This window comes from Temnothorax americanus, unplaced genomic scaffold (genome assembly GCF_048541705.1).
Source record: "Temnothorax americanus isolate GAGA-0224 unplaced genomic scaffold, ASM4854170v1 Scaffold14, whole genome shotgun sequence".
NCBI classification, from domain to species: Eukaryota; Metazoa; Arthropoda; class Insecta; order Hymenoptera; family Formicidae; genus Temnothorax; species Temnothorax americanus.
In genome coordinates this window covers 1,064,019-1,081,909 of record NW_027509275.1, presented here as the reverse complement: position 1 = coordinate 1,081,909, position 17,891 = coordinate 1,064,019, and the positions used below count along the sequence as shown (strand labels likewise).

At 37.2% G+C, this 17,891-nt stretch overlaps 1 protein-coding gene and 1 long non-coding RNA gene across 2 annotated transcripts; both read left to right on the top strand.

Moving 5' to 3' along the window:
- Positions 1-261: 261 nt before the first annotated feature.
- On the top strand, positions 262-2,392 carry LOC143894621 (uncharacterized). The gene is made up of 5 exons (XR_013256134.1): positions 262-319; positions 760-820; positions 1,131-1,191; positions 1,970-2,091; positions 2,343-2,392. It is a non-coding gene; the product is annotated as an uncharacterized LOC143894621 (long non-coding RNA).
- A 7,803-nt stretch (positions 2,393-10,195) lies between these two features.
- Phb1 (prohibitin 1) lies at positions 10,196-11,933 on the top strand. The gene is made up of 4 exons (XM_077400819.1): positions 10,196-10,346; positions 10,734-10,840; positions 10,915-11,336; positions 11,453-11,933. Exons 2-4 carry the CDS (start codon positions 10,753-10,755, stop codon positions 11,759-11,761), a joined length of 819 nt encoding a protein of 272 aa, XP_077256945.1. The 5' UTR covers positions 10,196-10,346; positions 10,734-10,752; the 3' UTR covers positions 11,762-11,933.
- The last annotated feature ends 5,958 nt before the right edge of the window (positions 11,934-17,891 follow it).

Sequence of the window (17,891 nt, the reverse complement as noted above, 5' to 3'; positions counted from 1 at the left end):
GCAAAATCGCTCATCTCTATATACCTACAATATCAACTTGTATATTTAACTTGGGTCATAAAACGAAAAATGACTGCTACATAAGGCAAGCTATATAACATTTATTGTTAAAATGAGACAGATGCATCAACGGGAAAGTAAAAACGGGACGTGTAGTGACGACGCCGCGCCGCGGCGCTTTTGAAGTTGCCGCGCGGCGCGTGGGAAACGCGGGAAGCGCCTCCGCTATATTGATGACGTACTCCCTTTCATTTCCAGAGAGCGGCGGACACGGAACGGATTGGCTCCGGAACGAGCGACGTCGCGACTCATTTAATTGGTAAGAACACATATTAATCTTGCATGCATATTATATTCACTGCGGTATCTATCGCGTAACATAGATTTAGCGCTCGGGTATTGATATTTCTTAAAAATACGTATTCCGCGATACTTGTCCGGCCGAAGGCGCGTCGCACGAGCAATCGCGAAAGTGACGATCGTATTTTCGAGTGTCGTGCCGCGAATATCGCAGATATTTGCCAATAATATTAACACGCTATTCGCCAGAATGCAAAAGAACAATCGTAGTAATAAGCGAGTTAGTAAATATTATAATATTTGATTTCTCAAAGTTCGGAAAAGTCATGATCGCGAAGTTGGGTGCGGAACGCGTAGCGACGCCGCGCCGCGGCGCTTTTGACGCGTGAAGTTGCCGCGCGGAAACGAAGCGGCTCCGCCATTTTGATGACGTATATTACGCTCTCCTTTCATTTCCAGAACGCGGCGAACATGGAACGGATCGGCTCCGGAACGAGTGGCGTCGCGAATCATTTAATTGGTAAGTTTAACACATATTGATCTTGCATGTATCATTCACTGTGGTATCTATCGCATCGCGTAGTATAAATTCGACGCGACGCTCGGGTATTAATGATTCTTGAAAATACGTATTCCACGATACACACACACATGTACTTGTTCGGCAGAAGACGCGTCGCGAAGGTAATCGCGAAAGCGATCATATTTTCGAATGTCGCGAATATCGAGGACGCGCCGCGAAGCCGCGATGCTTTCGGTACAAGAAATTGCCGAACAGGAGACGATGAAGCGCCTTCGTCATATTAATTACGTTCTCCTTTTATTTTCAGAACGCGACGAATACGAGACGGATCGACTCCGAAACGAGTGGCATCGCAACTTATTTAATTGGTAAGTATACACACACACACACGCGCGCGCGCACACACACACACACACACACACACACACACACACACACACACACACACACACACACACACACACACACACACACACACACACACACACACACACACACACACACACACACACACACACACACACACACACACACACACACACACACACACACATATATATATATATATATATATATATATATGTATATATATTGCTTGCTTGGTTATACACACCACTTTATAAAATATTTAATTTAGGACGAATATATATGGGGAAGAGGTAAAAAAAATACATGCTTAAAATAAAAATAAAAAAATTACTTTTACACGCTAGTTTTATTCGTAATTTCAATACATTTTTAATCAAAGAGTAACATCTTAATGATAATGCATTTTTTAGATATCAACTTGTATAAAATTTGATTAAAAAAAATCGAATCCTGATATAATATATATACTCTTACTATTATAAATTTTAAATATTTAGAAATATTTGATATATTAACAAGTAATATTTTATATATATTTGTTAATATTAGTCATGTTATAAATAATTTATTAAGTGTATTTAAAAAATCTTAAAATATAATCTAAAATATTTTATTTATTAAATAATGTACTAAATATGTAATATACTTACTGTATATACATATAGTGTATATTGCATGTTTAATTGTTTAATAAATAAAATATGTCTTTTTCTTATAACAAGAAATCCATATTTATTTTAGACATTATTTTTATTTAAATATTTTCGTATGTTACAGATCAATTTTGTGTGTAACTCCTCTGCTGCGTGTGAGTAAAGAAAAGGGTTCAGATGAAAGAACCCGGAAGGAAACTGAGGAGGCCTAGGAAAGGTATCGGGCATTGTTGGAGTAACATTGCGGTAAGCATTATTGCTTATTTGTACTAAAATTAGTCGTTTTGTTTTAATGATTTAAAAATAATAATTAAAAGAAAATTAATTTAAAATTTTATAAAAATTTATTCTTGTGCAAATTCTTTTCAAAAAATAATTATTTTAATAGATATTTATTGAAAAGCAATTAAGATATTTTATGTATGTAAAAATTATCTTTTGAATTATTAATTATATTTTGAGCATTTTAATTTGAATTTTATGTTTGTATATTACAGAATCATCGTGGCGCTGATTATACGTGGCTGACAACTCTACTGTCGATTGGTGAGTGACAAAAAGGATTTTATAAATGAGATAACGGATCTATGAAAATTGTATGAGATATACATATTTCCGCATTATTATAATTGTATTAAAAATAAATATAGAATCTCATAGATCCGTTATCTTAAAATAAAGCTATAAAGAATTATGACAAATATTCCATTTCGGACTCGTTTTGCGTTATTTAATTTGGTGTGCTAATGTGCTTGAGGCTATACTCGCACAGGTACACAGAGAAAGAATACAATAAATAGAAATTAACGGATCCTTATTTTATTTGTCTGAATTCTATTGTTTAGGAAAAAAACTTTATATTCCTTTAAGCTAAAACATTCAATTCGTAAAACATTGTAATTCGTTACTTCTGTAACTATAGATTCTTTACTTACGCACCACGTACCGCGCCTGACTCGTATCGTCGTTTATTGATTTGTTGACATTATTACGAGTCTAATGACATATTTGATTAATATTTTGTTGTCAATACGATTTTAATTTTTCTTATATCTTTTTCATCATTTCAGCAATGTAATCAAGAAATAACCGTTTCCATAATTTTTTCTGATAATCTAATTCTATTAATATTTTTATTAATAAAATTAAAATAAAAAGACCCGTTTTTTAAAGTTATTAAACTATACTTATTTTAAATATTATTAAAAATAATATATTAAATGTTTTTTAACTTAAAAGAATGTAAAGTTTTTTTCCTGGACAAAAGAATTCAGACAACAAAAATGAAATATTTATATCTATATGTAGAGTTGTATCTTACTAAAGATAAATAGTTCCATAGACATCAGAAAAAATTATAGAAACAGTTAATTCTTGGTTACATTGCTAAAATGGTAAAGAAGGTACAAGAAAAATTAAAATCATATTGAGAACAAAATAATGGCATTTTAAAAATATAAAGCTTTTTTACAGATTTCTTGGAGAAAAAAACTAATACAGGATATTTATACATGCAAAATAGAAATAAAGAATCGTTTTTAGATAGGGAATAATTTATTAAATAAGTTCGGCATGTGTGTTTCCTTTAATCCCTTCCCCAAATATATTTGTCCGAGATTAAATATTTTGTACATAAGTTCAATCAAGCTACACAAATATATATATACATATGTATGTATATATATATATGTATATATATGTATATATATATATATACATGTAGCTTGATAGCACTAATGTATAAAATATCTAATCTCGAACAAATATTTGGAGAAAGGATTAAAGGAAACACATGCCTAATTCATTTAATAACTTATTCCTTATCTCTAAGACAATTCTTTATTTCTATTTTGCATATATGTATGAATATCCTGCATTAGTTTTTTTGTGAAAAAGAAATCTGTAGAAAAACTTTATATTTTTCAAATGCCAATGTTTTGTTCTCAATACGATTTTAATTTTTCTTATACATCTTCATCATATTAGCAATGTAACCAAGAATTAACTGTTTCCATAATTTTTTGTGATATCTATGGAACTATTTATCTTTACTTATATATATTTCCAGCCCATTACAATATGTTAGGCTGAAAGTATAAATAAGAAAACATACGCTTACACTTAAATACACATTGATAAATTGGTTCGACGGTAGTACATCATTTAAAGGATAATTTTCTAACCTGCGCTAATTTTCTCTGCGTCTATGTTATTAGATATTTGTTAAATGCTGAATTTTGTTGTGCAATATTTAATGAATACCACGTTATTTCCGTTTTTGGAAGCGATAGCTAGGCGATAAATCGTAACGATCATTGTACGTACATGGGTCATTTTTACCGCCTTTTTAAAAATTAATGATCCCTATTGCAGAACCAGAATTAATGCATTAAACTCGGATTTCCGAAAGCAATGATTTCAGCATAAGTTGCCGACAACGCCCATGCTATTTCTTTGAATAAAAAATCGAGTTATAAAATTAATCAATTTGATATGAGAGAATATTTAATTTTTACATATTGGCTTAGGTATCTCGAAAAGATTAACTCTCGTACTCGTGCACTAATATGAGCTCCTGAAAAAAATTGTTTCTTTAGGAATAGTTGAACAACTTAAATTTATAATCCATAAATATGTGAACAAGAATAAACGAATTTCTACCTAAATTCATTTTTTAAAATTTAGCCACATATGAAATTACATATATTTTTATATACATCATTAATAATTTTCGATACTATTCTTGCGTACTTGTATTTCATAATTCAACCGTGTACCGACTAAACGTAGCGTATCTATCTTTACAGTTTTACACACACGGGAACTAAATAATCGTCGCGATGTATAACGGTTGTTGCTTTCATTTTCGCGAGTTCGTTCGAAGTCGTCAATATTCGAATTCCGCGTTTTCTGATAAAAATCGAGTTATTCTTTCGATGTCGGAAATATTTTTTAAAATTTAGCTAAAGTTAATTCATTCCGTGACTTTGTGCTCGAAAGTGTCGGATGATCAGAACTGTAATTTGACTAATTAATCTACAGATTTAATTTTGTAGAAACTGTACTTTTCAGGATTTTTCTTTGTATTAACGCTAATCTTTCGGCAAATCGAATTTACTCATACTATATGCGATTGTTAACTATGAAATATTCTTTTAATAATTAGCTTACTCGTATTTCATTCTCGACGTAGTTGTCTGCAAAGTTCGGATCGAACAAGACTCCAAATTGACTTAACGTGCGGGAAGGTCTACATGACTGTTCGGTGCAGGGGAATATTCTCATTGTAGAAAGCTCGCTTTCTACTTTCGAGGATCTCTCTTCTCTCTGTCGAACACTTCAACTGGCCACGCGGGGCTAAGTCCTTAATCGGGCAAATCGAGTCAGTTGTCCGGCTCTGAACGCGTCGAGATACCGCGGTTATCGCGGAAATAATCGGGCGTTAATTCGCGTTTCGGGATCGTCGCGTAAAATATCGTTCTTTTTTAATAATTAGCATATAACTGCGTTAATTTCCACGTTCTCAGACGTGACGGCTGTCTCGTGCGTGGTCCTTGGCGGAAAGGTGTCGGGATCGCATAACAAGAACTGCCCAGATAATTTGACTTAACTGTGCGTGGAAGGGTGCTACCATGACGTGTCGGTGGCGAGGGGAGATGATTCTCATTGTAGAAAGCTCGCTTTCTACTTTTCGAGGATCTCTCTTCTCTCTGTCGAACACTTCAACTGGCCACGCGGGGCTAAGTCCTTAATCGGGCAAATCGAGTCAGTTGTCCGGCTCTGAACGCGTCGAGATACCGCGGTTATCGCGGAAATAATCGGGCGTTAATTCGCGTTTCGGGATCGTCGCGTAAAATATCGTTTTTTTTTATAATTAGCATATAACTGCGTTAATTTCCACGTTCTCAGACGTGACGGCTGTCTCGTGCGTGGTCCTTGGCGGAAAGGTGTCGGGATCGCATAACAAGAACTGCCCAGATAATTTGACTTAACTGTGCGTGGAAGGGTGCTACCATGACGTGTCGGTGGCGAGGGGAGATGATTCTCATTGTAGAAAGCTCGCTTTCTACTTTTCGAGGATCTCTCTTCTCTCTGTCGAACACTTCAACTGGCCACGCGGGGCTAAGTCCTTAATCGGGCAAATCGAGTCAGTTGTCCGGCTCTGAACGCGTCGAGATACCGCGGTTATCGCGGAAATAATCGGGCGTTAATTCGCGTTTCGGGATCGTCGCGTAAAATATCGTTCTTTTTAATAATTAGCATATAATTGCGTTAATTTCCACGTTCTCAGACGTGACGGCTGTCTCGTGCGTGGTCCTTGGCGGAAAGGTGTCGGGATCGCATAACAAGAACTGCCCAGATAATTTGACTTAACTGTGCGTGGAAGGGTGCTACCATGACGTGTCGGTGGCGAGGGGAGATGATTCTCATTGTAGAAAGCTCGCTTTCTACTTTTCGAGGATCTCTCTTCTCTCTGTCGAACACTTCAACTGGCCACGCGGGGCTAAGTCCTTAATCGGGCAAATCGAGTCAGTTGTCCGGCTCTGAACGCGTCGAGATACCGCGGTTATCGCGGAAATAATCGGGCGTTAATTCGCGTTTCGGGATCGTCGCGTAAAATATCGTTCTTTTTTAATAATTAGCATATAATTGCGTTAATTTCCACGTTCTCAGACGTGACGGCTGTCTCGTGCGTGGTCCTTGGCGGAAAGGTGTCGGGATCGCATAACAAGAACTGCCCAGATAATTTGACTTAACTGTGCGTGGAAGGGTGCTACCATGACGTGTCGGTGGCGAGGGGAGATGATTCTCATTGTAGAAAGCTCGCTTTCTACTTTTCGAGGATCTCTCTTCTCTCTGTCGAACACTTCAACTGGCCACGCGGGGCTAAGTCCTTAATCGGGCAAATCGAGTCAGTTGTCCGGCTCTGAACGCGTCGAGATACCGCGGTTATCGCGGAAATAATCGGGCGTTAATTCGCGCGTCGGGGTCGATGCGTAAAATATCGTTCTTTTTTAATAATTAGCATATAATTGCGTTAATTTCCACGTTCTCAGACGTGACGGCTGTCTCGTGCGTGGTTCTTGGCGGAAAGGTGTCGGGATCGCATAACAAGAACTGCCCAGATAATTTGACTTAACTGTGCGTGGAAGGGTGCTACCATGACGTGTCGGTGGCGAGGGGAAATGATTCTCATTGTAGAAAGCTCGCTTTCTACTTTTCGAGGATCTCTCTTCTCTCTGTCGAACACTTCAACTGGCCACGCGGGGCTAAGTCCTTAATCGGGCAAATCGAGTCAGTTGTCCGGCTTTGAACGCGTCGAGATAACGCGGTTATTGCGGGTGATTTTTCCACGAACAAACTCGGTCGTTACAACGTTTTCCGGAGTGACGTGTTAAATATTGCGCGATTATAGTTATCCGCGTATACGTGTGATGCCGGTGGAGTTGTGGCAAGCATCGAGGGAGCTAACAACCCGAGAGGACAGCCTGAGAGGAGGAGGAGGCCTGGGAGAGGCATCGGGCACCAGCGGAACAACTTTGCGGTAAATAGTATAATTTATTTGTGTAAAAGCAACTTCTTTTCTGTTTTATTCTTGAATCGCTTTATTTCACAATAATTTAGAAATAATAATTAAAAAGAAAGTGGTAATTTGAAGTTATATAAAAGCTCATTATTGTAAAGATTGTTTTAAGAAAATAATTATTTAAATAAATATATAATTGAATGATAAATAAAAGGTTTGATGCCATAGGAATTATGTTTCAAAACATTAGGTTTTTTGAACACCATTTTAATATAAATTTTATGTTTTTATATTACAGATACAACGTAGCTACGTGGCAGATGTGATTCCGCTGTTGCGCATCGGGGTCAGTGAGTGATAAATTAATATGTCTGTTGAGGTAATTGATAATTGGATTTTATCAGTTGAAATAATAATATGACGTAAGATCCCATATATATTTATTGCTATAAAATAGAAGATTTTTTTTTTAGTTAGTAATCTAAATAATTATTTTACATCCAATTAATTTTATATCTCACTTAAAAATAGTTTTAAATTAATATATTATTATTATATTAATATATTAAAAATAGTTTTAATAATTTACAAAATATAAAAAGATGATATCAATTCTAATTGTGTGGGAAATTTATTATCCCTTTCGGATCTTACGTCATTCATCTGAATTTCTCATCTCTGCATGCTTTTGAGATGAAATTCAGCAACGAATCGTTCGAATCGATGAAAATACGCATATGGGCCTTATATGTAGATTCTATCGAATGTCTAGCAATAGTCTAGCAATTTTTATTCATTTGTTTTTAAATTAAAGTTTTTTCTTAAATAAACTATGTATATAAAATTTCGTTTAACTATATAAATGACTTCATTCAAGCAAGTTTTCTTTATTTAATGTAATATAATCTCACATCTCTCAAGATTAAATATTCTTGCGTATATATATATATATACAAGTATATAAGTGTTGATTTGACACTTCCTTTTTCTGTGTAATTGATTTAATTAATGTGGTGGCCTCTTCGCGACGCGTTCGTGTCTCGCGCATCACATGAAAGCGTAAAATCTTACGCTTATTGGCAGTAGCAGCAGGAGTATTTCTCCTTGTTGCCGATCTCTGGCTATATGAAGCCAAAATACGGCCAGATGCTACAAAAATGAGTCTATACTCTGGCCAGAAGAGTGAAAACGAAGAGGATCGAGGTAGGTTGATGTACCACTTCAATCAAAGTTTAAAAAATACAGGTAAAGATAAGCCTTTAAGGTCATTTGTATACGTGTGATTGTACACCTAATCAGAGACGGAAAGATGCCACACAGAAAAATAATCATTCTACAGCCAAGAAAAGCACTTACTTATATTATTTTACTTTTTTTAAGTAAGTTTTCTTTCAACCAAGAATATTTTTTTACTAATAGTTTTCAAATATCTTGACACAAGTCAAGAATATTGTTTTGAGTAAATGTAATTTTTACAATGACTTTATGGTTGATTTGCGGATATACTAGCTTACCATTTACTTAATCCGCAAATCTACCATAGAGTCATTGTAAGAATTACATTTACTCAAAACAATATTCTTGACTTGTGTCAAGATATTTAAAAACTATTAGTAGAAAATATTCTTGAAAAAAAACTTACTTTAAAAAAGTAAAATAAAAGAAGTAAAGTACTTTTCTTGGCTGTAGAATGATTACTTTTGTGTGTGTCGTCTCGTATTAAATTTCTATTCCGCGAAAATAAAACTCTCAATAAAACTTTTAAATGGTCCTTTTAAATGATTTAAAACCGATTAAAAATCAGATTTAAAAGCGAGCGCTTGTCTGATTACGGGTATTCGTGGTCGTAACTATAGGTATATTATATAATACGTAGAGATACGGGTAGGTAGAATACGAATAAAAATTAGATGAAAATCAGATAGGTATAAAAAAACGAATAAACAAGAGTTCGGGTAGGTAGGTACATGGCCATGGGGGTGTAATTTTCGATTTAAAAGAAACTTCATATTATAATTGTAAGGAACTTAAGTAATCATAAAAGTAAGCATACGGGTAGATAGGTAGGGATAAAGCGGGAGGGTGTAGTTCAACAATGAACAAAAATTAATTATTTTAATAATTTTAAGAAATATTAATTTATCTATGTAAAACTGTAATAACATAACGCTAAGAATTATACATATACAAAACGATATATTTTGTCGCGAAAATTGTCAATTGTACAAAATTGTATATAAATAATATAATTATGTAATCTCTCATGTCATTTATCATATCAATACGCTTTTAAGTTATATTGTTACAAATTATGGACGGTGGAAATACGTATACTAACGATGTGTTAGTATACGTATTTCTAACGTTTTTGTGTAATCCGAATTTAATAATTAAGATAAATCTTATATATATGCAATTGTACACAATTTTTTGTTTTGCACTATGTAATTTTGTATTGTTTTATTGCTAATATGTATATATTAGATTTTAGCATATACTAATTTGTATAAAAAAATAAAAAACAAAAAAGAACATAAAAAATTATATTTAAAAAAAAGAGGACCGTTGATGGAATCGGCGGGGGTGGTGGAGGGCCTCTATATAAGTATAGAAATCGGAGTCGGTGAGTGATGAATTAATATTTATATTGAGGTAATAGATTGTTAAATATACATAGCATGTATCTAGATAAATTTATGCAATTTGATAACAATAAAAGGATGCTACATATAAGTATATACTGTTTCTCAACAGGAAAATTATGTGTATAGCACGGACACGCACCAAGTGGCGAGACTTTATCGGCAGTGCTAGAAGATGTTATTAAGAATTTCCGCATGAAGTTACGCTAAATTGCCATCGTAGCGCTAGCTTCGGCTTCCAGATTATCACAGTCTCCATTTTCCTTTTATCAGGGAGAGCTCCACGCGAGAAGAAAATCGAATATTCCAACCCTAAAGTCACGATTTATTACGTAAGAATCGATTGTTTTATTATAAATACTAACGATTATTATCAATTTTAGCTTAATTATACGTTCAAATTATATAAAGACACTGAATATTGATATTAGATCGGCGAAAAGAAGGGTTCAATTTAACCGGTCGAGATCCACTTTGTTGCTTCATTAACAAATATAAGATAATACATAATTACAAAGTATAGTCATAATTAAGAACACTATAATACATTTGTTATTGTCATTTCTTTCTCTTTTTCCCTTGCTGAGATAAGCATTTTCCAAATATATTTCTCCTTAAAATTTTAGGTTAGGACGATATCATGATTATTAGGAATTAACTACAATAGTACATCAGATTTCATCATCCTATATTACATAATAATATTTTATGTTTTGCAGGGTAGCATAACATTTGATCATGGCAGCACAGTTTTTCAATCGAATAGGTCAGCTCGGCCTGGGCTTAGCGTTGACAGGCGGCGTCGTTAACTCTGCGCTGTACAATGGTGCGATAGCTTCTATTCCACGTGACAGTTAGCTACATTGTTTTCTTAAATTAATATATTAATATTTTTTTCAGTTGACGGTGGTCATAGGGCAGTAATATTTGATAGATTTGCGGGTATAAAGAACACCGTGGTAGGAGAAGGGACACACTTCTTCATTCCCTGGGTGCAGAAACCAATTATTTTTGATATCCGTTCACGCCCGAGAAATGTTCCTGTCATTACCGCAAGCAAGGATTTGCAGAATGTAAATATCACTCTTCGCATCCTCTTCAGGCCTGTACCTGATTCATTGCCCAAGATATACACGATACTCGGCGTTGACTATGACGAAAGGGTACTACCATCTATTACCACTGAAGTGTTGAAAGCTGTTGTCGCACAATTTGACGCTGGTGAATTAATTACGCAAAGAGAACTTGTATCTCAAACGGTCAACGAAGAGTTAACGGAAAGAGCCTCGCAGTTTGGACTTATTTTGGATGATATTTCTCTTGTAAGTACAATTACATTTATTGATTACATATGCATTGTATTATCACGAGAAAGATACGATGTATTCTTGCAATCAACGCGCATAGATTATCATTATTTCTCTTAAAATTCTTTCAGACACATTTAACATTTGGTAAAGAGTTTACCCATGCAGTAGAATTGAAACAAGTTGCGCAACAGGACGCGGAAAAGGCCCGTTTCTTGGTAGAAAAAGCTGAACAACAGAAGAAGGCGGCAATTATTAGTGCTGAGGGTGATGCTCAGGCCGCGATTTTACTAGCGAAATCTCTAGCTGAGGCTGGAGATGGTTTGGTCGAGCTCAGAAGAATCGAAGCTGCGGAAGATATCGCTCATAATTTATCCAAGTCCCGTCAAGTGGCATATTTGCCATCAGGTCTGAACGTTTTGCTTAATTTGCCGCAGTAAAATAAATAAATTGTTACATGTTTCTACATGAATTGTGCATTTATATCATGAGCAGTTTGTCGCTATATTAGAGATAAAGAGAGACAAAGTGTAAAAAAGAATATAGCCTATATGATGAGAACTTCCCTGAAAGTGCTGTATAGCAGGAATATATAGTATTTTGTAATATTCATTTATCGTTTGATTTATGAATTTGCGCCATTTTATAAATATATTAGTCTTCATATTTTTTAGTTACTAAAAACTCCAATGTTAAATGATATTACTTAACATTGAAGTAATTAATCTTTGAATATCTACAACTTGAGAAATATTTAGAAAATTTGAAAAAAATATAGCCGGGATGTTCTATACTTAGAGAAATTCTTCTATAAAGCCTTCTATAAAATTATCAATTTATATGATGTTTTTCTTTATACATTTATTTTTTCAATTAATAATAGCTTCGATAGTACGTGACATGTAACGTAAATTTTACCACAATACAATCATACTTTTATTGTATATGAATATTATTCATATCTGATTGATCATTGAATAATCTTATGCAAAAAATTATTTCGTTCGGTTCAATCAGAGCTACTGATGAGAATCTTAGTAAAGGCGACAGTGGTAAGATAGACCGGATATTTATATGCAAGTCGTTTAGTTGAGCCGAAGTATGATTACTGGATTTCAATAATGGCTGGATCGATTAAGTTTTATCTCAATCGACAGGGTTTTATTGCATAAAAAGGTATCTTTGATTTTTCTTATACAAAGCAAGTACAATTGAAAGGAAAAAGACAAACCGTCAGTTTATCGTATATACATTCGTACCCTCGTATTGATCTTGAATTTAAATTATTGTTATTTATTAACAAGCCAACCAAATTGAATTTGTTTATTCGGTGATTTAAGCTCATTTCTAGTGCACACCGTGTAAATAATCGTTATTTTGCTATTTTTTTATTCGGCCTTTCTGTTATATGTGATAAAAAGAACTCGAGTTGCGAGTTCTTTTTACAAATCTAATTTTACAAACTCAGAGGTGTGGACATGTATTTTTTAAATCCGCGATAACGAAAGGTTTCGTATTGGTAGGTGATCCGACTCGTTCGTTCCGGACGATCCGTTTGAACGAACCGTCCGATGGATCGCCATGATCAATCAGGAAGTTGAAATTGGTGGAAGATTATCTCGGTCGGGGTGCTCGCATCTCGCCTCTGTCGGCACAAGCTGTTAATAGAGAAAACAATCCATCATAATTTGGCGATCGTCGCGGGGCGCTTTTACCATGGTGGTCCCCTGTAAGAACGTAAAATATACACGGCGATGTCGGTTGCACTTACACGTGTTTCGGTTACCGGTTATTAATGTCCGGACAGATTTATTGCGTGCCTACAACGGGAGCGAATAATTAGTGGCACGTTTTTTTTTTTAACCCCGGATATTGTAGGATATTTCGTTTATTATTGTTTTTTAAATTCTTTTCTGATAATGAACAAGACAGAATATATATATATATATATATATATATTTTATAATAATATTAATTTATTTAAATATATAAATTATAAATTTTTATTAACGCGTGGACATTAAAATTACAGAGAGATCTAGTAATGGTAACTTCGTGCGATATTGATTTAAAAATTTAATCCCATCTCCTCGATTCTCAAAGATACCGAACACTGTATCATCACGTAGCATGCAACGTTTGCTTCACGGTTGTGCCACACGATAATAATATAATATAATTTCCGCGAAGTTACTACAAATAGAGAGAGGCAAATGAGAGAGAGAAAGAGAGAGAGAGAGAGAGATAGAAAGGAAGCACCAAGGAGGGTTCGCGGTGGCAGCAGCACGGGGCGAGAGCAGATTAGCGTGAATAATGAAGACACGACCCCGTGAAAGCCTAAGCGGGTCTCCTTAAGTCTGTTCCTTCGAGTAGAAGCCGAAGCTGGAAAGGGAGGATGCTGAGGGAGGACGGGAGGGAGGTGGAGCGGACAGAAAGGAGGTAGAAGCAGTTAATTACTCCTCCCATCCACGGGATAACGACTTCCCCTTATTTGTCGAGAGGCGCAAACAGCCAACCCTCTGCAAAATCCTTCGCCAAGACGCTTTCTCCAGTGTATACGCGTACATTTGACTTCATATACACGTATATACGTGTATCGCGCCATGTATATACATGTATATTTGTGCTCGTAGGTAGACAGGACCAAGGACTACCCGGTCCATCTCGAAGTACCCATTTCGTACATATCCTCGATTGATCGGTCAGATTTTCGCGAGGGGATAAGCACCGTCTCCTTAAATCGAAATGCAAACCTTGGCCCCAAGATCAGTCGAATTTAAGACAGTAATAAGATGATCGAAATAATCGAGACGTTTTGACCTGAGAAATCTACGAGATTTAAGATCAAAAAGACGTAATAACAAAATGATTAATTGATTACTTAGAATAATAATTAGGAAGTAATGATAATTAAAAAGAAATGATAATTAATTTAATGCGTTATCTATGCGAATTTCTCGAGTCGAACATTCCTAGCGAGATACATATTTATCTCAATATTCTTCCGTGCATATATATCCTCAAGCGATATATACTCTCGTTTAAATTCGTTATATGGATGATACAACGCGTAAGATCGTCGTTAACCACCGCCGTTGTCCCCTCGCTGAGTCGAAGGGCCATCGACAGCTACGGAGTGATGCGGTATAACACATGTTACGGATCGAGCCACGAAACATGCAACGAAACAAATGTTAGGTACGCCCGAATACACGTACGGGATGCGAAAGGAACGAGAGAAAGGGAGAAAGAGAGACTAATTACGAAAGAAATCATAATAGGCACACATGCACCGCGGGCTGTCGGGCTAACGATCGGGCTTCCTCCGCCGCATCTGCACCTGTTACTCAGATCCTATGGTCGCCGTCGATGCACGCGAACTGCATATGCCGATGGCCTTCCTCAGAGACAAAACGCCTAAGGCTCGCCTCTCACCGGAGTCCCCATAGATCCCGCGGCTCGAGAAGGGTAAAATTACGTTCTCTAGAAATTCATTCCAACAAGTTTTCTACGTCTTAACGATCCGCAGAAGAAAGGAAATAGAAAAGAGGAACAAAAAGAAATTGACAGAAATTTATTTCGCGAAATTAAATTCTCAATCTTCCAAATCAATGCCGAGTTCTAAAATATTCGGCTCCCATTCATTATTCTAAATAAATCCTCTCCTTCTCTCTCTTTCTTTTTACCTGTAATTAATATAAATTTTCAACTTCAACGTTATAGCTGCACATAAACACGAAAGGTATAATCGCCCACGACACGTACGGCGACGCTCGAGTCAGAGACCCGAGTCAGCACCGGCGTAAGTTACCGGCGCGACTAGTTATTAGACGCGACTAGCTACATCATCGATATTAATGATACGAGCGGCGGGCTATAAAATTTCCATCGATTAGGTCCGCCGGGTCGCAAACCGCGCCGGCGGCTCGGCTCGCGAGCGGGCGAGCGCGTTCCCCATCTCGAGTTCGTAATCGTAATTAACATCTCGACCGTTCCGTTTTACTCCGCTTACAGAGAGAAAGGGAAGTATCGTCGAGCTTGAAAAGTCGCTCACGCACGACGAGTCAGCGTAATAACGGCCGCTTTGAACTGACCACGATCACGAGGAACCAGCGAAATGCACGCGAGAGCGCGCGCGGGCGACCCCGGGGTCCGCCGCTGCTCGTTACAGAAATCTCGTTAATTAAGGCGGAAAATGTGCGCGAACGAAAACTGCCGCCGGTCCCACCGTTGTGCCTAAAGGTAACGAGAAACGATCTTTTTGTCTTGATACGGTCCACGGGGCATGCGGACCGTAGCCCCGCGCTGGTCCGCCCTTCCTGGTCGTCGCTGCATTAACAGTCGGCGATGAAATTGGATGAACCGCGATTTTAAACACTCGCGCTGACCGCCGCCGTCGTTTCGGCTCTTTTCATCCCGCCGACGAGTCGTGCGTATGATTACGTACTTTGTTCGCGATTCTCGGCTAATCAACGACGGATATTTACGTTCGCGAGTTCCATCGGACTGCGTTTTTCATTATGGCTTTATGGTGAAACGTGCGGCAAAGTACAAATATCGTTATTATTAGAAATGAAATTTCGATAGGTAATTGGATCGAATAAGCATAAAATATTTTCGAGCGGCGTCTCGCTCTTAAAATTGATCGTCGCGATTTTTTTCTGAGCGGTTTCAGCGTTTTCAGCCAGTTGTTTTTTCGAAGTTGTCTCGCTCGTGTCGAAGATTGGCGTGCTTCTAAGATAAACTACGTACATACAAACAGTTTAACATCTTCTCTACAGCCTCTTCAAGTTTGTCAAGAATAATAAAAGCTAGCCGTTGCGAAAATTGATTGCAATCGCAACTGCAGTGTCTGTTCGTTAACGCTCCGGTTGCACGCGAGCGATAATTTGAAATTAGAATGCCCTTCTAAGTACTTTTCTGTAAAAATTCCCCTCTCCGGGCCCGAGGCAAAGTCCGGCTGTGGCAATCTTCGCCAACGGATGGCCGGGGTGTGAAGATATTACCCTCTAAAGGTGTTTTAACCCATCAGAACAAACGCGGCCGTTCGCCTCCTGCAGTCGCAATTTCGAGAACACTGATGAGTCAGATTTTTCCTTTTGTTCGCTTCCTCTCCTTCCTCTTCGCCTTCACTCGAAACCTCGCACGCGAGAAATAATTTTCAATAAATGCGCCGCGCGATTTCATCCCAACGAACAGTCTCTTATGATGCGATTAGACTGGTTGTGAGGCTGGTATGATACTGACGCACGGAAATAATAAGCTTCAACCCTTTCTTTGCGACATACAAAAATTTTATATTCTTTCTCTATGCAAATTTCTCAGCCAATGCTAAAAATATGTTACACTGTTAAGTTTGTAGTATCAAATTATATTTATTTTGAGTCATTTTTAACCATTCCTATATAGGTTGCCACTGGTTCTACTCAATATGTCGTTAATTTAACTAAAACATTGGAGTTAAAATAATACTGTTTTGTGTTAAAATAATAAATTTTAACACACGTGGTAGTTAAAAATAACAAAATGTTATTTTATTCAAGGTATTGGTTTAAATTTTGTCTTTTAATATTTAACAGTGTAAAGGTACTCCTTAATTGAGTCCTGCAGTCCAAAAAATCTCTCTCTACTCCTATCTGTCTCCAACTCCTTCAACGAAGTCTAGTTGCTTAGATATGTCATATCTACTTGTCGTCAAGTCCAATACCGAAACGATCGTTGGAATTAGACGGTGCGAGAATGTCAGAGGCGAAATAGATAGTGACGATCACGTATCGCCTCGCCCCATTCACCTCCGTCAGTTCAGTGGACGAGGTACACAGGTGAGAGCCCGAGGGGGCCACTCTCTTTCTCTCTCTGCTTGGCTCGCGATTGATTTAGATCGAGGGAAGTCCCGAACAGGTCCTGTAATCACGCTGGCACGCCGGGTGCGTACACACGCGAACGTAATCCCCGGGGGTACATTAGGATCCGGGAGGGAGGAGAGGGACGGAATTGCAGGAGGGATGCTTGGGTCTCCTGCACTCATGCGCGCGCTCGCTGGATTGTTGTCTCTCGAATTTACTCTCTCGTCAAGGTCGGAGAATGAGACGCACGACGATTCTCGGTAGAACGAATTAGACGGGAATGCGTCTACCATGTGTGTGCCGGAACGTTCGATATATTAAGAGCTAAATAAGAGAGACCTTCGACAGTCATTTAGTGCCTAACAAAGCAATTAACGATAATGGAAAAAAGAAAATCGCAGTAAATTAGCAACTGCACTTGAGTTTTGGAAATCTCCCTTAACTTTATTTCAATTTTCCGTGAAATCCACATGCACGCTATATCTCGTTTTGCGGCGATACACCTTACGAAACTTCACGTACCCTATTTCACCAGTAATACAAATTGTACGTCGTTAAAGTTAGATGGAAATTTGTGGCCGGAAAGTAGGATGACGCTCCCGTTAAGAAGCTCCCTCCTCGCGAGTATCCTCAGGAAGTGCCGAGGTCATCGCGTGCAGACCCGTATGGGACGATCGCGAATTTCTATTGTCGACGGCGTACAAGAAAGAGAGGTTCACGGCTA

What these genes read in the sequence shown, in the direction of transcription:
- Phb1 (XM_077400819.1), top strand. Translation starts at nt 10,753, where the DNA reads ATGGCAGCACAGTTTTTCAATCGAATAGGTCAGCTCGGCCTGGGCTTA. An exon ending in TAACTCTGCGCTGTACAATG is followed by an intron (nt 10,841 to 10,914) that starts GTGCGATAGCTT and finishes TATTTTTTTCAG; the next exon opens with TTGACGGTGGTCATAGGGCA. An exon ending in TTTTGGATGATATTTCTCTT is followed by an intron (nt 11,337 to 11,452) that starts GTAAGTACAATT and finishes AAATTCTTTCAG; the next exon opens with ACACATTTAACATTTGGTAA.